This window comes from Geotrypetes seraphini, chromosome 2 (assembly GCF_902459505.1).
Source record: "Geotrypetes seraphini chromosome 2, aGeoSer1.1, whole genome shotgun sequence".
NCBI lineage: Eukaryota > Metazoa > Chordata > Amphibia > Gymnophiona > Dermophiidae > Geotrypetes > Geotrypetes seraphini.
The window spans coordinates 453,311,785-453,328,618 of record NC_047085.1 but is presented as its reverse complement, the minus strand read 5'-3'; the positions used below and the strand labels follow the sequence as shown (position 1 = coordinate 453,328,618).

Sequence of the window (16,834 nt, the reverse complement as noted above, 5' to 3'; positions counted from 1 at the left end):
CCACACCGAAGATTATTGAACAAGCTGAAATCGATGGGCTTGGGAGACACTCTAACTAAATGGGTTGGGGACTGGCTGAGCGGTAGAGTACAGAGGGTGGTGGTGAACGGTACCCCATCAGAAGCGTCGGACGTGCTCAGTGGAGTACCGCAGGGCTCAGTCTTGGGCCCGATTTTATTCAACTTATTCATAAGAGATATGACGCAAGGGCTTAGGGGAAAGATATCACTGTTCGCTGATGACGCCAAAATTTGCAACATTGTAGGCAACAGCTTATTACCTGACAATATGACACAGGACTTACTGCTGCTGGAAAGATGGTCAACGACTTGGCAGTTAGGCTTCAATGCTAAAAAATGCAAGGTAATACACCTGGGTAAGAGAAACCCGCGCAGAACTTATGCACTAAATGGAGAGACCTTGGTTAGGACCACGGCAGAACGTGATCTAGGAGTGATTATTAGTGATGACATGAAGGCTGCCAATCAAGTGGAGAAGGCTTCCTCCAGGGCAAGACAAATGATGGGTTGTATCCGCAGAGGTTTTGTCAGCAGGAGACCTGAAATCATTATGCCATTGTACAGATCCATGGTGAGGCCTCACTTGGAGTACTGTGTTCAATTCTGGAGACCACACTACCGTAAAGACATGCTGAGGATCGAGTCGATTCAGCGAATGGCCACCAGGATGGTCTCAGGGCTAAAGGATCTAACGTATGAAGAAAGACTAAAGAAGTTGCGGCTGTACTCACTTGAGGAACGAAGAGAGAGGGGAGACATGATTGAAACGTTTAAGTACATCACGGGTCGCATTGAGTCGGAAGATGATATCTTCTGTCTTATGGGTCCCTCGACCACCAGAGGGCATCCGCTGAAGATCAGAGGAGGGAAGTTTCAAGGAGACTCCAGAAAGTACTTCTTCACCGAAAGAGTGGTGGATCAGTGGAACAAACTCCCACTGCAGGTTGTTGAAGCCAGCAGCGTGAAGGATTTTAAGAGTAAATGGGATGCTCACGTGGGATCTTTAAGGGAGTAAATTCGGGAGCGAATACTTTGGAATGGGCAGACTTGGTGGGCTATAGCCCTTTTCTGCCACTATGTTTCTATGTTTCTAACTTCAATCTTACACTTATGAATACAAACCAAAGTTCGGAATGAGACCATGCTTGCAGAAAACATTCGTATAATTTCCTACCTCTTCTCTGTTGCTAACTTTTCAGGAAGCTAGATATCTGATAAAATTATAAAGCTATGGGATAGGAGGCAGTGTTTGTTGTGGATTAGGAACTGGTTATTGGATAGAAAACAGAGGCCATTTTTCTCAGTGGAGGAGAGTGAATAGTGGAGTACCACAGGGATCTATACAGGGATTGATGCTATTTAACATATTTATAATTATATGGAAACTGTAATGACAGGTGAGGTGATTTAAATTTGCAGATCATACAAAACTATTCAAAATTAGTAAAACACATGCAGATAGTGAAGAATTGTAGGCAGATCTTAGGAAATTGGAATACTACAGATCCAAGATCTCCTGCTTGGTAAGTTTTAGAGAATGACACGGGGGAAAAATTTGTCCCCGTCCCCACAAACCATCTGATTCAATCCGAACAAACAATCTCCCTTCTGTGTTCCTATTTTCCCCATTTCTAATATCTCCCCTCTGTATCTGTATACTCCCTCCTGTGTCCGGCATTGCCCCCCCATATTCATATACCATCCCCATGTATCTCCCCTTTGTCTGTCCCTATGCCCCCATGCACATAATTCCTCCCCCATGTATCTTCCCTTTATCTCTGTCCCTATGGCCCCATGCACATAATTTCCCCTCTGTTTCTGTTACCTTCTTAAGTCCTGATTTCCCCTCTCTTCCTCTCCAACCCCATCTAGCTTCTTTCCCTCTTTCTTCCCCCCCCCCCCCCAGCTTCCAGCATCTGGCTCACCTGCCAGTCCTGCCTTTTCTCTTTCCTGCTGTGGGTTCAATATTTGTCTCCCTCCCAGCATCTCTTTCCCTTTCATTCCCGCCTTCCTTCTGTGAGGGAACACGAACGGTCGATCATGCGGTCCAGCAGCCCCATCCTGCCCAATCGCTGAGTCCCATCATCTCCATTCCTCCCATCATCTTATGTGGCAAATTTAATTGTTGTTCTCCCAGCGGCACGCTTTCAACAAGTTGTGCGCGGCTGCTTTAATTGAATCTTCTCTGATGCAACTTCCTGTTTCCAGTTGCATCAGAGGACAAGATTCAACTGAAGCAGCTGCGCCTGACTTCTTGAAAGCATGCCGCAGGGAGAAAAACAATTAAATTCGGCACATTAGGTGAGAGTGAGGGAGAGAGATGGCAGGATGCGGCGATCGGGTGGGAGGGGGCTCCTGGACCGCGTGATCCATGATTGCACTTGTTCCCTTCACTGCGGAGACAAGACCATTCACTGCTCCATGGGGCGGTGAATGGCCTTGTCCCCGTCCCCGCGGAGAGTACTATTTTTTTGCTCCCCGTTTCGGCGGGTTACCCATGGCTGCCCTGTGTCATTCTCTAGTCAGTTTGTCATCCTTGTCTTTGTCCGATTCGTAGGACTATCAGAATCATGGTGGCAGATTCCTGTTTGGGCTTGATAAGCGTTTTGAGAACAAGAGGAATGGGTGGAAATGCATAGAGGAACTTGTGCGTCGAATCCAGGAGAACAATATCCACTTCTAGGCGATGAGGAAAATATAGCCTGGAGCAAAAGCGGGGAGCTTGTGGTTGTGGGGAGATGCAAACAAGTCTATTTGAGGATGGGATGGAGAGCTGCTGAGTTCAGCATCCATTCGTGAGCTCCAGACCTCATGCCTTGGCTTCCCCAGGGAGAAAATCTTTCCAGGTCTTGATGCTCATTGTCCTTATCCAGTCTTATCAGCTCTACATCAGCATTTATTTTGAAGTCTCTGGTATGCAGTATGCTATTTCTTGCAGATTCTGTTTCTCTGGAGTAGGCTATAGAGCTTTGCCAGCTGGTCAATAAGCAGCTGCAGATTATGAAATATCTGTCCAGGAGCATTTATGACTCATTTGATATTGCATCCAGACTCTCTGTTATGAGTATAGGGATGCATGGACTCATGTCTGTATCTCTGACCTGGAGCTGGGGGCTCAGGAGAGCTTGGTGGATGTTCCTTGCCATGGAGACAATCTTTTGGAGATAAAGTAAAGGAGGTCACTGATCTCATAAAAAAAGTACATGGATACCATCAAGTCCCTGTCTTGGCAGTCTGCAGCTATGACTTTCTCTACTAGGAGGCGATCTTACTACTCTAAAAGGCACAGATACCAACTTCCTTCCTGCTCTGCCTAGCAGTCCCAACCTCAACATTCATATCCCATCAGCCCCGTCAGCAGAAGTCCCAGCTGGTTCCCCAATCAAAGCAAGGAATGAACTTTTGACTGACTCCAGGAGAGCATAGCTGCACTCCAAGTACTCATCCCAGAGAATTTATTGGTGGGAGGGAGGCTGAATATTTTTTTCAATCAAAGATGGCCCCTTCTAACCTCTAACAGGGGGTTCTTCAAATAGTACGTCTTTCACACCCTGAATTGGCATTGGAAAACAGACTTCAGTAGTTGGAACCTAAGCACATTACTGAGCAGAGCTTTGGATTCTTGCCCAGAAATAGCTAAGAAGAAGAAAGAATAAATAAATAAATTTAAATTGAATCAGGTTGGGCAGACTGGATGGACCATTTGGGACTTTAACTGCCATCATCTACTATATTACCACTAAATTATCCACCAAGAGTGTCGTTCATCAGCTCTCTGCACAAGCAGGTACTGTGTCAGGAAATCTCCGCCTTTCTACAGGCTAATGTGGTAGAGCCCATGCCACCTGGGGAAAAAGGGAAGGGATTTTACTCAAGCTACATACTTGTGCCCAAGAAAATAGGGGGATTTCATCTCATCATAGACCTAAAGGGCCTTGAACAAGTTATTTATCAAAGAAAAGTTCAGAATGCTTTTCCTGGGCACCTTCCTTCCCGCCTTGCCATGATTCAGGAAAAAGATTGGCTATGCTTTCTGGATTTGAAGAATGCCTTCACCCACATTTCAATATTTCCCAGTCACAGGAAGTATCTCTAATTCCGAATAGGGAAACACCAGTACCAGTACTGCATTTTGCCCTTTGACCTTGTGTCGGTTTCCAGAGTATTTATCAAATGTCTAGCAGCAGTAGTAGCGTTTCTACACAGACTTGAGGTGTATGTGTTTCCCTGTTTGACCGATTGAGGAAGAATGCGACTCAGGAAGGGACATCAGAATCCATACACAGAACTATTTGAGTGCTGGAGCTACTAGGGTTTGTTATAAACTACCCTGAGTCCCACCTACCTCCTATTCAGCAATTGGAGTACATAGGAGCCCTTCGTTTTACTAAACTAAACCTTAAGTTTGTATACCGCATCATCTCCATAAAGATAGAGCTCAACACGGTTTACAGGTAATTCAATAAATGAGGGAAGGACATAATAAGAAATTGGAGGTTAAGAAGAGGATAGCTAGCTTTACATTTTAAATAGATAGCTTTACGTTTTGGAGAAAAGCCAGGTTTTCAGATGCTTTCAGAATAATTGGAATGAGCCTAGGTTCCGCAGCGGGGCAGGGAGGTTATTCCAAAGAATTTTGAAGAAAATAAGATAAGATAAAATAAGATAGCCCTAATGAATATGCATAGAGCAGATTTGCATGCCTGTCACTTCCATTATATGCAAATCTCTCTCATGCATATACATTAGGACTAGCCTGAAAACCCGATTGGCCTGGTGGTCCTCCAGGACAGGGTTGGGAACCTTGGCCTAGAAGATCTCCTGTGAGTGGGGCACCCCTTTGAATCATTTTGCCACTTATCTCAACAACAAGGTTCTCCAGTTATGTTCCAGGCTCAGATCACATGGCATGCTAGCACTTGATGCCTTTCTCCTCGATTGGGGGATGGGCCTCCTTTTCACATATCCTCCAATTCCTCTCATAGAGAAGGCTTTTTGCTGAAACTCAAGCAAGATCACAGAAACATGTTCCTGATCATTCCTTATTGGCCGAGACAGATCTGATTCCTTCTTCTGGTCTTGTCCTCTGAAGAACCATGGAGATTTGTGTATTTTCTGACCCTCATCATACAGAATGAGGAATCCCTTCTGCATCCCACATGCTAGTCCCTGGCCCTCATGGCTTAGATGTCAAGTGTGTAGAACTCAAACCTTTGAATATGCCTGGGGATGTCTCTCAAATCTTGTTTTGCTTTCAGGAAAGAATCCACTAAGAGGTGCTACTCTTTTAAAGTAGAGGAGATTTGCTGTCTGGTGTGAGGGCAAGATCCCTTTAATAATAATAATAATAATAATTTATTTCTTGTATATCACTGTACCAAAAGTTCGAAGCGGTTCACAACAAAAGATACATGTATCCAATATTTAAAATACAGAATAAACAATTGGTGTCTAATGCAGAATAAAAACAATCAGTAAAAGAATACATCAAATAAAATCAATAAAAGTTAAAACAGTAGCTCAATTGGTAAGTAAAAAGCTGTTAAAAGTCATAATAGGGCTGGATCCAAGATGGTCGCTACGGTTTGACTGAGGGAAGACGCTCTCAATAGACCTTCCCAGTTTTACCTTTTATCCGCACAATGCCAAAGAGGAGAGGCAGGAGTGCTGGTGGAGCCTCACGGCGCCTGGAGACCTCTCCTCTGGTAACCATAGACGAGTTGTTGAGGCACCTGCAGCAGGAGAGAACAATGCCGGGGAATCGCCCGCAGGAGGTCCCGGCAGTGAGTGAAGCTGCGGTAAACCTTCCTGGGCTAGACGCGACTCTGAGCCCTGACGTAAGAACATAAGAAATGCCTTCACCGGATCAGACCGAGGTCCATCAAGTCCGGCGCTCCGCTCACGCGGCGGCCCATTTAGGTTCTCTATTATGAAAACCTGAAATTACCGTATTCCTCAATATGATTTGCAAGGAGGTGTATATCCAACTTGTGCTTGAAACCCCGAAAAGTAGTCTCCTCCACAACATCCACAGGAAGAGAATTCCAAGCGCCCACCACTCGTTGTGAGAAACAGAACATCCTGGCATTCGTCTTGAACCTGCTGCCACCCAGTTTCAGGCTGTGACCTCTTGTCCGTGTCATATCTGAAAATGTTAGTAATGCTGCTTCTTGATCTATTTCATCCAATCCTTTTAATATTTTAAAAGTCTCTATCAAATCGCCTCTCAGTCTTCTCCTCTCGAGTGTGAACAGTCCCAGTTTCCTGAGGCGTTCTTCATAGCTCAAATTTTTCATTCCTTTCACTAGTTTCGTGGCTCGCCTTTGCACCTTCTCCAACATAGTTATATCCTTCTTGAGGTAAGGAGACCAGTGTTGGACACAGTATTCTAAGTGTGGCCTGACCATTGCTCTATAAAGTGGCATTATGATTTCTTCCGATCTACTCGTGATCCCGTTCTTAATCATGCCCAACATCCTGTTTGCTCTCTTCGCCGCCGCCGCACATTGCGCTGATGGCTTCAGGTTTCTGTTAATCAGTACCCCCAAATCCCTTTCCTGTTCGCATTTTGCTAATGTTACTCCAAACATTCTATACTCGTGTTCTTTATTTTTATTTCCTAGATGCATCACCTTGCATTTATTTATGTTAAAATTCATCTGCCACTTTGTCGCCCATGTTTCCAGCTGTCTCAGATCCTTCTGAAGCTCCTTGCAGTCCCTTTGAGAGCCAACCAACCGACTTAATTTTGTATCATCGGCGAACTTTATTATATTGCAAGTTGTTTCCTCCTCAAGATCGTTTATAAAAATATTGAACAAAATAGGCCCAAGAACCGAGCCCTGGGGCACTCCACTAGTCACTTTCACCCAGTCTGAGAATTTCCCTTTTATGCTAACCCTCTGCATTCTATTCTCTAGCCATTTACCGATCCATCTATGCACTTCTCCTCCTATTCCGTGGCTTAGTAATTTCTTCATAAGCCTTGCATGTGGGACCTTGTCAAATGCTTTCTGGAAGTCCAAGTAAACTATGTCTACTGGATCTCCAGTATCAATATGTTTGCTCACTATCTCAAAGAATTGTAGTAAATTTGTCAAACAAGACTTCCCTTTCCTGAATCCGTGTTGAGTAGCCCTTATTAGTTTGTGATCCTCCAAGTGTTACACAATGCTATCTTTAATAAGTGTTTCAATTATCTTCCCAGGAACCGACGTGAGGCTCACAGGTCGGTAGTTTCCTGGATCACCTCTTGATCCTTTTTTGAAAATCGGGATGACATTTGCTGTCTTCCAGTCTTCTGGTATTTGCCCTGTTCTAATTGACATGTTAGCTACGGTTTGTAATAGTTCACCAATTTCCACCTTAAGTTCCTTTAATACTCTAGGGTGAATTCCGTCTGGTCCAGGGGATTTGTCGTTTTTTAGTTTGTCAATCTGAACGTATATCATGTCCAACGTCACATTTACTGTTGAGAGGTTGTCCTCTATGTCTCCGGTTAATATCCTCCCTATGACCCCGCCTCCACAGCTGCAGGGAGCCAGCTCACCAAGGGAAGACAGTCTAGCCGAAGAGGTAGACTTGTTCTCCCAGGAGGCTTTGCTGAGCCAGGCTCCAGAAGACATCGAGTCTGCAGCAGGAACATCGTTGGAGCAGATAGAAGGACAAGGTGGAAGAGACAGAAATCCTGGGACTGAAATAATCCAGCCAATATAGTCAGGTACTTTCTCTTTTTCAAAACCCAACAATGTAACTCTGGATTCCTTGTGGGACTTAGTTGTAAGTTTGGGGCAATCACTATCTCCACAAATAAAGGAACTGGAAAAAAGAGTGTTAGAACAAAAAGAAGAATTTAAAAACTTTAAACAAGATACTCTTACAATGAAAAATAAAGTGGAAAAAATAGAGAAAGAGCTCTCAGAAGTGAAGCAAGTACAGATTACCCTTATTAGGGATAACATCAATATGAGAAGGAAAATTTGGAAAACAATTCCCGCTCTGGTAATTTGAGATTATTAAATTTTCCAAAAACCCAATTAAAATGATGATGTTGCCTGTGATTTTTTATCAAATGAGTATGATACCAGTTTTTTTTCATGGGTCCTTTTATAAAAAGTTAAATGGTATTCTTACAAAATTTATTTGGCTGGGTAAAAGGCCTAGAATTGCTTTAGTATCTCTACAAAAATCAATTAGGGAGGGTGGGGTAAATTTCCCAAATTTTTATAGGTATCAAGCCTATATTTTAAGCCAGGGTATGTATTGGGTCCTCCAAGAGCTCATGGAAAATGTCCCAGATTGGTTATATTTGGAATGGCGACTCATGTTCCCTTTACATTTATGTCATGTTCTGAGTATTAAGATGTCTAGAATATATAAAGATAATAGAATATTAATGGATACGTGGAAAACATTACAATATGTCAGTAATTATTATTATTATTAATTTAACACCTAACCCAATACAAAAATCAACAAATCCATCTATATGGCTTAACTCCAAGATTCAAATTGGCAGATTTAAAGTTGTCTGGAAGCATTGGATTATTGCAGGCATACGGATTTTAAACAATGTTATTTTAAATGGTAAACTGCTTGATTTTTCACAGTTGCAGCAAAAATATGGCCTTAATAAAACACAAAGTTTTAAATGGTTGCAACTGAAGCAGGCTATTCAGGAGGGGTTCCCTGAATGGAAGAATCTTAATAATCAATATAGTCTGGAATTCTTATGCTTTCAGGCAGACTTCTTGGGACACCAAGCCGCACAGTGGTATAAACTGATAACAGGATTTATAAATAAAAAACCAAAGACAGTCCTCAAAGACATTTGGAGCATTGAGATTAAGCATCAAATTTCTGTGTCTCAGTGGCCACGAATTTGGTCTTGGAGGATGAGGTATACAGTGTCTGCATCTATGAGACAAACTTGGTTCTTTTTGTTGCATAGAGCATTTTGGACCCCAGTTCGATTACAAAAGTTAGACAGCTCTAATAGATGCTGGCATTGTAAACTTGAAGCAAGGACTCTAGATCATTTATTATTCTATTGCCCCTTTATCATGGCCTTTTGGAAATCAATTTGGTCCCAAATTAATTGTTTATTAGAGAATCATGTAGCATTATCATATGATACGATTCTATTCATTACATCAATGAGAACAAGGAATCAGATTTCATCAAACAACAATAAACTTATTGATTATGACAGGGGTCGCCATTCAAAATATCACAAGCAATTGGAAAAACGGCAGTAGATTAAATTATACCTTCTGATGGAATTCGTTATGTCACATTTATAAAATGGAAAGCATAATTATAATAAATTTAAAAAGATCTGGGGGCCTTTGACAACTTACTGTAATGAGTAGATACTATTTTCTATTGAAAGTATATTTGCAAATGGAGGAGGAGGGTGAATTAAAGTTTACTGTAAGCTTAATCAATAGAAAAGAGTATTTATATTTGTATATTTTTGATTAAATGCTAAAGGAAAGGGTGGGTGGGAAGGGAATAAATTTATTTATTTGATGGAAAACCTTACATACACTGACAGACTGAAGAAGCTGGGGCTGTTCTCCCTGGAAAAGCGGAGACTCAGAGGAGATATGATAGAGACCTTCAAGATCCTGAGGGGCATCGAAAAGGTTGACAAAGACAGATTTTTCAATTTGAAAGAAACCACAAGAACAAGGGGTCACTCGATGAAATTGAAGGGGGACAGGTTTAAAACAAACGCAAGGAAGTTCTTTTTCACACAGAGGGTGGTGGACACATGGAACACCCTTCCGGAGGCCGTGATAAGAAATAGCACAGTACAGGGTTTCAAGGATGACCTGGATAGGTTCCTGGAAGACAAAGGGATTGAGGGGTACAGATAAGAGCAGTGGAAGGTTTAGAGATAAGTGTAGAGGTAGGCATAAAATTAGTCAGGGACCGCTGACCAGGCAATATGCCTGATGGGCCGCCGCATGAGCGGACCGCTGGGCTGGATGGACCTTTGGTCTGCCCCAGCGGAGGCGACTACTTATGTACTTATGTACTTATGTTATACTAGAAAGAAATTCAAGTGATGTATTTAATTTTAAATGTTTTATTATTTGTACACTTGTCAGATTAAAAAATGAATAAAGAATTTAAAAAAACCATTTTTTCCCAAAAACCCCAACAATTTCCGTGAAAGAAATGTTGAAAAAAATATCTTATGGAAATATTTAATATTTTGGAAGATACAAGTACAAGTATTCTACCAATGAAAGAACAAGAAGATATTCCTCAAAAACAGGATTTACAAATGGATGTTACTGCAATCTTGGAAACATCATTGAAGAACATAGTAAAACCTGCTACGCTTATATTAACAGTGGCTCTATTGCCCGATAGAGATTGGTTACTGAAGATGTTTTTCAAAAATAGACAAAGAATTTATGGGACTAAAGATACAAATGTTCCCAGACGTGATTAAAGATACCCAAAAACGTAGACAACAATTCCTTCTTCTTAAACCAGGGGTAACAATGATGGGAGGTGTTTTCTTATTGCGATATCCCTGTAAATGTATTGTCAAATATAGATCTAATACATATGTATTCTTCGATCCTTCTCAGTTAACAGGGTTCCTATCTACAGAACGCCTTGAAGGGGTAAAAGAAACAACAGCAGTAATTTAATATTAATAGAAAGATTCCTACTACTACAGTTAGATATTTGCTTTTCTTGTTAAATTGATGCAATTTATTTTATATACACTCACTAGAAGTCTTGGATCCAATATATGGGATTAATAGTATTGATTAAGAATTGTATTTCCTATTTGATATTAATCTCATTTCAAGTAGTCTAAGTTCATGCCAAAAACTCCCTGAAATAACACAGCCTTTAAATGTTTATTAAACAGGTCTAAGTTCCTAATAGAGGGCTCTTTTAACAAAGCTGTATGGGAATTGTTATTGTGTCTTTGTAAAAGGAGCCCAGAGAGAGAATAGAAGTGTTCTGCGTTTTGGGGCCAGCAATAGAAAAATGATTGTGTGCCAGGTTCAAATCTCGCTGCTGGTCCCTGTGATCTTGAGGCAGTGGAAGGTTAAGTGGCTTGCCTAACTACAAAATTAGATTGCAGGTCCCCTGAGAACAGGAAAATACCTAATGTACCTGAATGTAGCTTACCTACAGCTGGTATTGAGAAAGATGCCAGCTAAATCCAAAAAATATATTCATAAAAACCACTTTTTTGCACACATCTCTGTCTCTGTTCGCAAACTTATAGAATTGCTTTTCTCATGTCTGATTCTGAAGGAATTGTGTGCTTCTTTTTTCTAAGGTAATATTTAGAAATAAAACAAAGGAAATAAAAAACCAGCAGAGGACAGTTACCTTGCTTCACCTTGCTTCTCCTTCCTATCTTTCTAAGATTGTTCCCAGTGAACTCTCGGGCCGAGGAATCCCCTACCAAATCAACCATAGATCTTTTAGAAACTGGCTTACTAAGAGCTCTTTCCTATTGTGTCTAAGGGCAAAGAAACTTTAGTAAATCTTACAGTATTACTTCAAATCGCTAGTAAAAGCCAGTAGTCTCCCTTTCGAAAACATGTTGTTAGCTGTGTGACAGCACTCTTTAGATAGGTGAAACAAAGAGGCAATTGTCTTTGTTTTACATATCACCCAAATCTGGGTCCCACCAGTCTCTCTCTTGCTCATATATTACCACCACCCCCAACGCTGACTTCATGCAGTCTCTTGTTTGCACAATTTCATCTGCTAGCTCATCCTCCTTACTCTGATATCCTCAGATCTCTCCTACCCGACTGTGACAGGGTGAAATTCCTGTCACAGGCCAGCAGAGGGAGTCTGAGTAGTGGAAAAGGATACTGGAAAGAACAGCTCCAGGACAAAGACCTGGGAAGAACAGGAGCTCCTTTAGGAGCCAGGCAACCCTCAAGGGAGAGGAATGCTGGTTTCAGTCTAACCCTGCCTGTCCGGTAGAGCTTGGAGTCCAAGGGAGGGTTCAAACTTGACAACCGGCAGAAGGCCTGGAGGAGTAATTGACCAGGGGTATGAGTAACTGGGAGAGTCCTCGCAGAGAACGGTTGAGGAACTGGAAAGAGTCCTCAGGAAGAGCCTGGCTGGGAAGAAGTCCCCAGTTCATATATCTGGGAAAAGATGATTGAGGGACTAGGAGAGTCCTCAGTGGGTGCGTCCAAGAAAAGAAGACTGAGCGACTGCAAGAGGGCCTTGAGAAGGAGTAACTGAAGGGCCCGTAGTCCAAGGAGGGCTCAGGTTTGACAACTGGTGATGGGACCGGTGAAGTTTCCAGGACATGTGGGGACCCAAGAGGTCGGGGAGCTAAGGGACCGGTGGTGGCCGCACAAGAAGAGCTAGAAGAATCCAAGGTCCTAGGCTGATGTGAAGTGGTGAGAAACTGGTGGAGGGACCAGCAGAACTGGTGGCAACTGGCGGAGACCACTAAGGTACTGGGAGCTGTCAGAAGACACTGTAGGAAGTAGCCTGTAGACCCAGAGACCGTTGGCTGAAAGTGTCTGGCAAGTGACCAGCAAAGGGGCTTGTGGCGACCGGTAATGGTACTGGAAGCTTCCAGAAGACCCAGAGAGCCAATGAGGGTCAGTGAGGACCCAGTAGTGAACAAGAAGACCTAGAGGGACCTGGTCATGGGTTTAGAAATGTTTTAACAGACTATATGAATGAAGTGTGTTTTGTTGTTTTTGTTTTAGAGAGCCCAGTAGAAGTCCAGAAGTACCCGAGGATAGGTGTGTGATGGGTAATGTCTGCTCGGCCCGATCATGTGATCACACCAACACACGCATGTCCTCTACCTCTTGTCTCCTCCAGGTTATCTCCTGTTCTGTACAAGCCCTATTTATCCAGTCCAGTCCACCCTCTTCCATTTTTTTTAGCCCCTTGCTCTCCCAGTACCTTTTTCCTTATCTTCTGTCCCTGAACTTCATCTCTCCCAGCTGACAAGGTCATTGTTAGATGAGCTCTTCCGCTCCTTTTTCTCCCTCCTTCCTAATTCAGCATTGCATACTCTATCCTCTCCCCTCCCCCCTCCAATGTGAACGCTGCCGGGCAAACAGGCATATATGTGCATGTTTAGCATTGAATTACTATTTAACCTCTATTGCACTAAAAACATTAATTAAGGCCAAATAACAGTTTTACCATTTATTTTCATAGGTATTTGAACACGCAGTTCATTAAGAAGAACAGACTGACAGAAGCTGATATGCAGTATGGTTATGGTGGAACAGAAATGAATGAACCATTGATGGAAATTGGAGAGGTTGGTTTTCCTTACTGCTGCAGGAAGGAAGGTTTAGCATTTGAATAAGATGGGAAAAAAGAGAAAAGTTGATAGTTTGCTTTGTTTTTTCTAATAAAAACCATCTTTAATTAAACAACCCGTTACTGCTTAGTAACTTAAAACTTCTTAGTAAATATGTCCTAAGAAAATACACCCAGAACTCCCCCTACCGTAGTTTTACCTGACACGCTACATATTTGAGTAATGTATTTACTTACGGATCCGGAGCTACCACTGTATTCTATTTACTGAGCTGCGGTCCAAAACGGTGCTCAGTAAATATAACACAGTGGTAGCTCCGGATCCGTAAGTAAATACATTACTCAAATATGTAGCGTGTCAGGCAAAACTACGGTAGGGGGAGTTCTGGGTGTATTTTCTTAGGACATATTTACTAAGAAGTTTTAAGTTACTAAGCAGTAACGGGTTGTTTAATTAAAGATGGTTTTTATGTGTTTTCTTTGTTTTTTCTAAGACATTTGCAATTTTAGTTATATTGTCTGTACTGTGGTAAGTTTTGAGGTAATCATTCAGTTACTGCTAACGACTATTAGATATTTCTGTAGCATTGTGAGCTATACACAGCATAATCATAGAAAGTTCCTGCTCCTTGAAGCTTAGTCTAGCTGAAATAAGAAGACAAATAATTTTCTTGTATTCACTTGTTAATATAAAACATGTTTAATATTAAAGAACATACTGGGATAGACTTGTCCTTCAAGCCCAGCATCCTGTTGCCAAGGAGTGGCCATCCCAGTCACAAGTACCTGGCAGAATCCCAAGGAGTAAAGCAGATTTTATGCTGCTTATCCTAGGAATAAGTAGTGGATTTCCTCGTCCATCTTAATAATGGCTTATGGATTTCTGTTTTAGGAAATTATTTTTTATTTTTAAAATCTCGTTATTGAAAGTTTTGCAAAAGAAAATACATAAGTTGATTATAAATGATACAGATATAACCATAGGTGCACCCCGGTAACCATAGGTGCACACACCTATGTACATTGAAAAGAGAATAACAAATACATGAAGCATATGCAGAGATTAAATAGTAAGTTCCTATGAAGACCCTCACATGTAACATAATACAGTCAACATAAGGTATATATTGAGTCAGATTAAAATTCACTAACATACAACAATGTCAGAGCAGTTGAAACATGTTGAGATTTTAAGAATGAGAGGATATATTCGTTAAGGGAGATCATATTTTATTAGATTTGAATCCCTTATTGGTAAGGGAATTAGCCTTACATTCATAATTGTGTATCATCATCACAGTGGCCCACGAGAAAGTAGTATTTAATAATTGGGCAGATTTCCAATGCAAGAGGATCATCTATAATGTTATAGCTATTAGTGCATCAAATAATTTGGATTGCCAGACATTTAAGGCTCCAGGCAGATCAAGAGATCTAAACATAACAATATCGAAAGGTATTTGGATTGAAATGGGAAGGATAGAACAAATGATTTTCCATATTGACCTCCAAAATGGTTGGATGATTGAGCAGTCATAAATCATATGTTTAAGGTCGCCCAATTGACTGTTACAATGCCAACATTATTTGATTCCAATAAGTGAGCTTTATGACGTTTACTTGGGATCCAATAAGCTTTATTAAAGAGGAAATACAATGATTACATAAGACTAGTAGATAGGGTCGAGGAAGTGACGTCAGCTCACAGGATGGCTGCTTGAGTAGAGAGCTCCGTGGAGGCACGGGAGAAATATTAAAATTGCAGCGTTCTGACCGAAGGAGTTATATTCTTTATGATATTGAGGGACAACAGCTGAGATGGAGACCCGTAAGAAGTTAGACAAATTTCGATTCCCTTTGCCTGAAGGGGAGAAAACGGCAACCACGGGCGGTAGCGGATTGCCGGGATGTAAAAAAAAAATGGCGCCGGCGCACGTGGAATCGGATGAGGACGAGATTGCCATCGATAGCGCACCAGTTGAAGCGATCACCCCCCAAGTATTACAAGAGTGGTTTTGAGATCTTAAGAAGGAAATGGTGGGTGTTCGCCAGGACTTAAAAGCAGCAATGACGGAACTGCGGTCTGAGGTGGCTGAGTTGGGAGGTCGGGTGGGAGACACGGAGGATCGCGTTTCGGAGATGACACAAGATCTGCTGAATATGCGAGCTGAATTGAATCAACTGCCGTCCTCCATCCAGATGTTGCAAACTCAGGTGGAGGATTTAGAAAATAGATCACGCAGATGCAACTTGCGTTTTAAGGGCATCCCAGAGCTGGAGGAGTATAAGGATGGGGCTGCAGTGGTGAAAAAGATCTGTGCTGATTTACTCACTGAAGCACATGGCTCCCTGACTGATCCAATAGTGCTAGTGAGGGCACACCGCAGTTTGGGTCCTGCACGAAGTACAGGGCCTAAGGACATTATTGCTTGCTTCCAGGATTTTGGGATCAAAGAAAACATTCTACAAATAGCGAGGCGCAAGCAGGAATATCGTTGGAATAATATCTCGGTGGGCATCTTTCAAGACTTAGCCCGGACCACTCTGCAAAAACGTCGGAACTTTCAACAGATAACGCAATTGCTGCGAGCTGAGGGCCATCGCTTCCGCTGGTTATTTCCCTTTGGGGTATGGATCACGATTGATGGCAAATCCAAACGTGTTGGTGATGTGGAAGAGGCGTGGGCAGCCCTGAAAGAACTGGGGTGCAAGAATGTTCCTGAGGTTACAGTGCCTGTATCTAAGAAGGCGGAGAAGCGTTCCACTGGAGTTTGGTCCACTGTTGGGCGTGCGGGGAAGCGGCATTTAAAGGATCAGACCTGATGGATTGAGGGGATTATTACCCATTTTTTTTCTTTGCTTCCTCCCCTTTTTCATCTAGGACGTTCGGTCCTAGTTTAGGGGAGTCTGGCATTTGCCAGGGGTTCTACAGATTGATTTTTGAAATGACTAATTTGATATTGCATATTCAGAATGAGGTTATGTATAGAACTTAGTATGAGTTTTCCATGGCAAGAATTATTGTCTATGGGATTATTATTTTACTTATACTAGTACTGATGTTGTTCATTGTAATGGGCATTTATGGTTTCTAGGGTATGGAAGAGTGACGCTGGTATAAAAGGACTAAGTTGCCTTCTGTGGGGGGGAGACCTTACTTCTTCTCCTTGGCTGCCCAGATCTTGGGTATGTCAGGGTCGTATAAACAGCAGGGGGGGAGGGAGGGGAGAGGGGGGGTAGGGGTAGGGGTAGGGGGGGATCATTTGAGGAATGATAGTTCTCTTGTCCTAGGCTCGTGGAATGTTAATGGTTTAAATAACCCTGGAAAGCGTAGTATAGTTTTTCGTGAACTGCATCGGCTGAAGTGGGATATATGTTTACTGCAAGAAACTCACTTAAGATCGAGGGACGAGCGGTTATTGCACACTCAACATTATGATCAAGTGTGGACTCGTAGGGCCCGAGGCACACAGAGGGTGGGGGGTTTAGCTGTTTTGATTCGTAAGGGGATAGGGCTG

The 16,834-nt window shown here is 42.3% G+C and overlaps 1 protein-coding gene across 2 annotated transcripts in view; it reads left to right on the top strand.

Moving 5' to 3' along the window:
• Positions 1-16,834, top strand: part of CUL2 (cullin 2) — a 275,413-nt gene that overhangs the window by 49,659 nt on the left and 208,920 nt on the right. For both annotated transcript variants that reach the window (XM_033931518.1, XM_033931517.1), the window contains exon 6: positions 13,209-13,314. In XM_033931518.1, the coding sequence (XP_033787409.1) occupies positions 13,209-13,314 (106 nt within the window). The remainder of the gene's footprint in view (positions 1-13,208; positions 13,315-16,834) is intronic.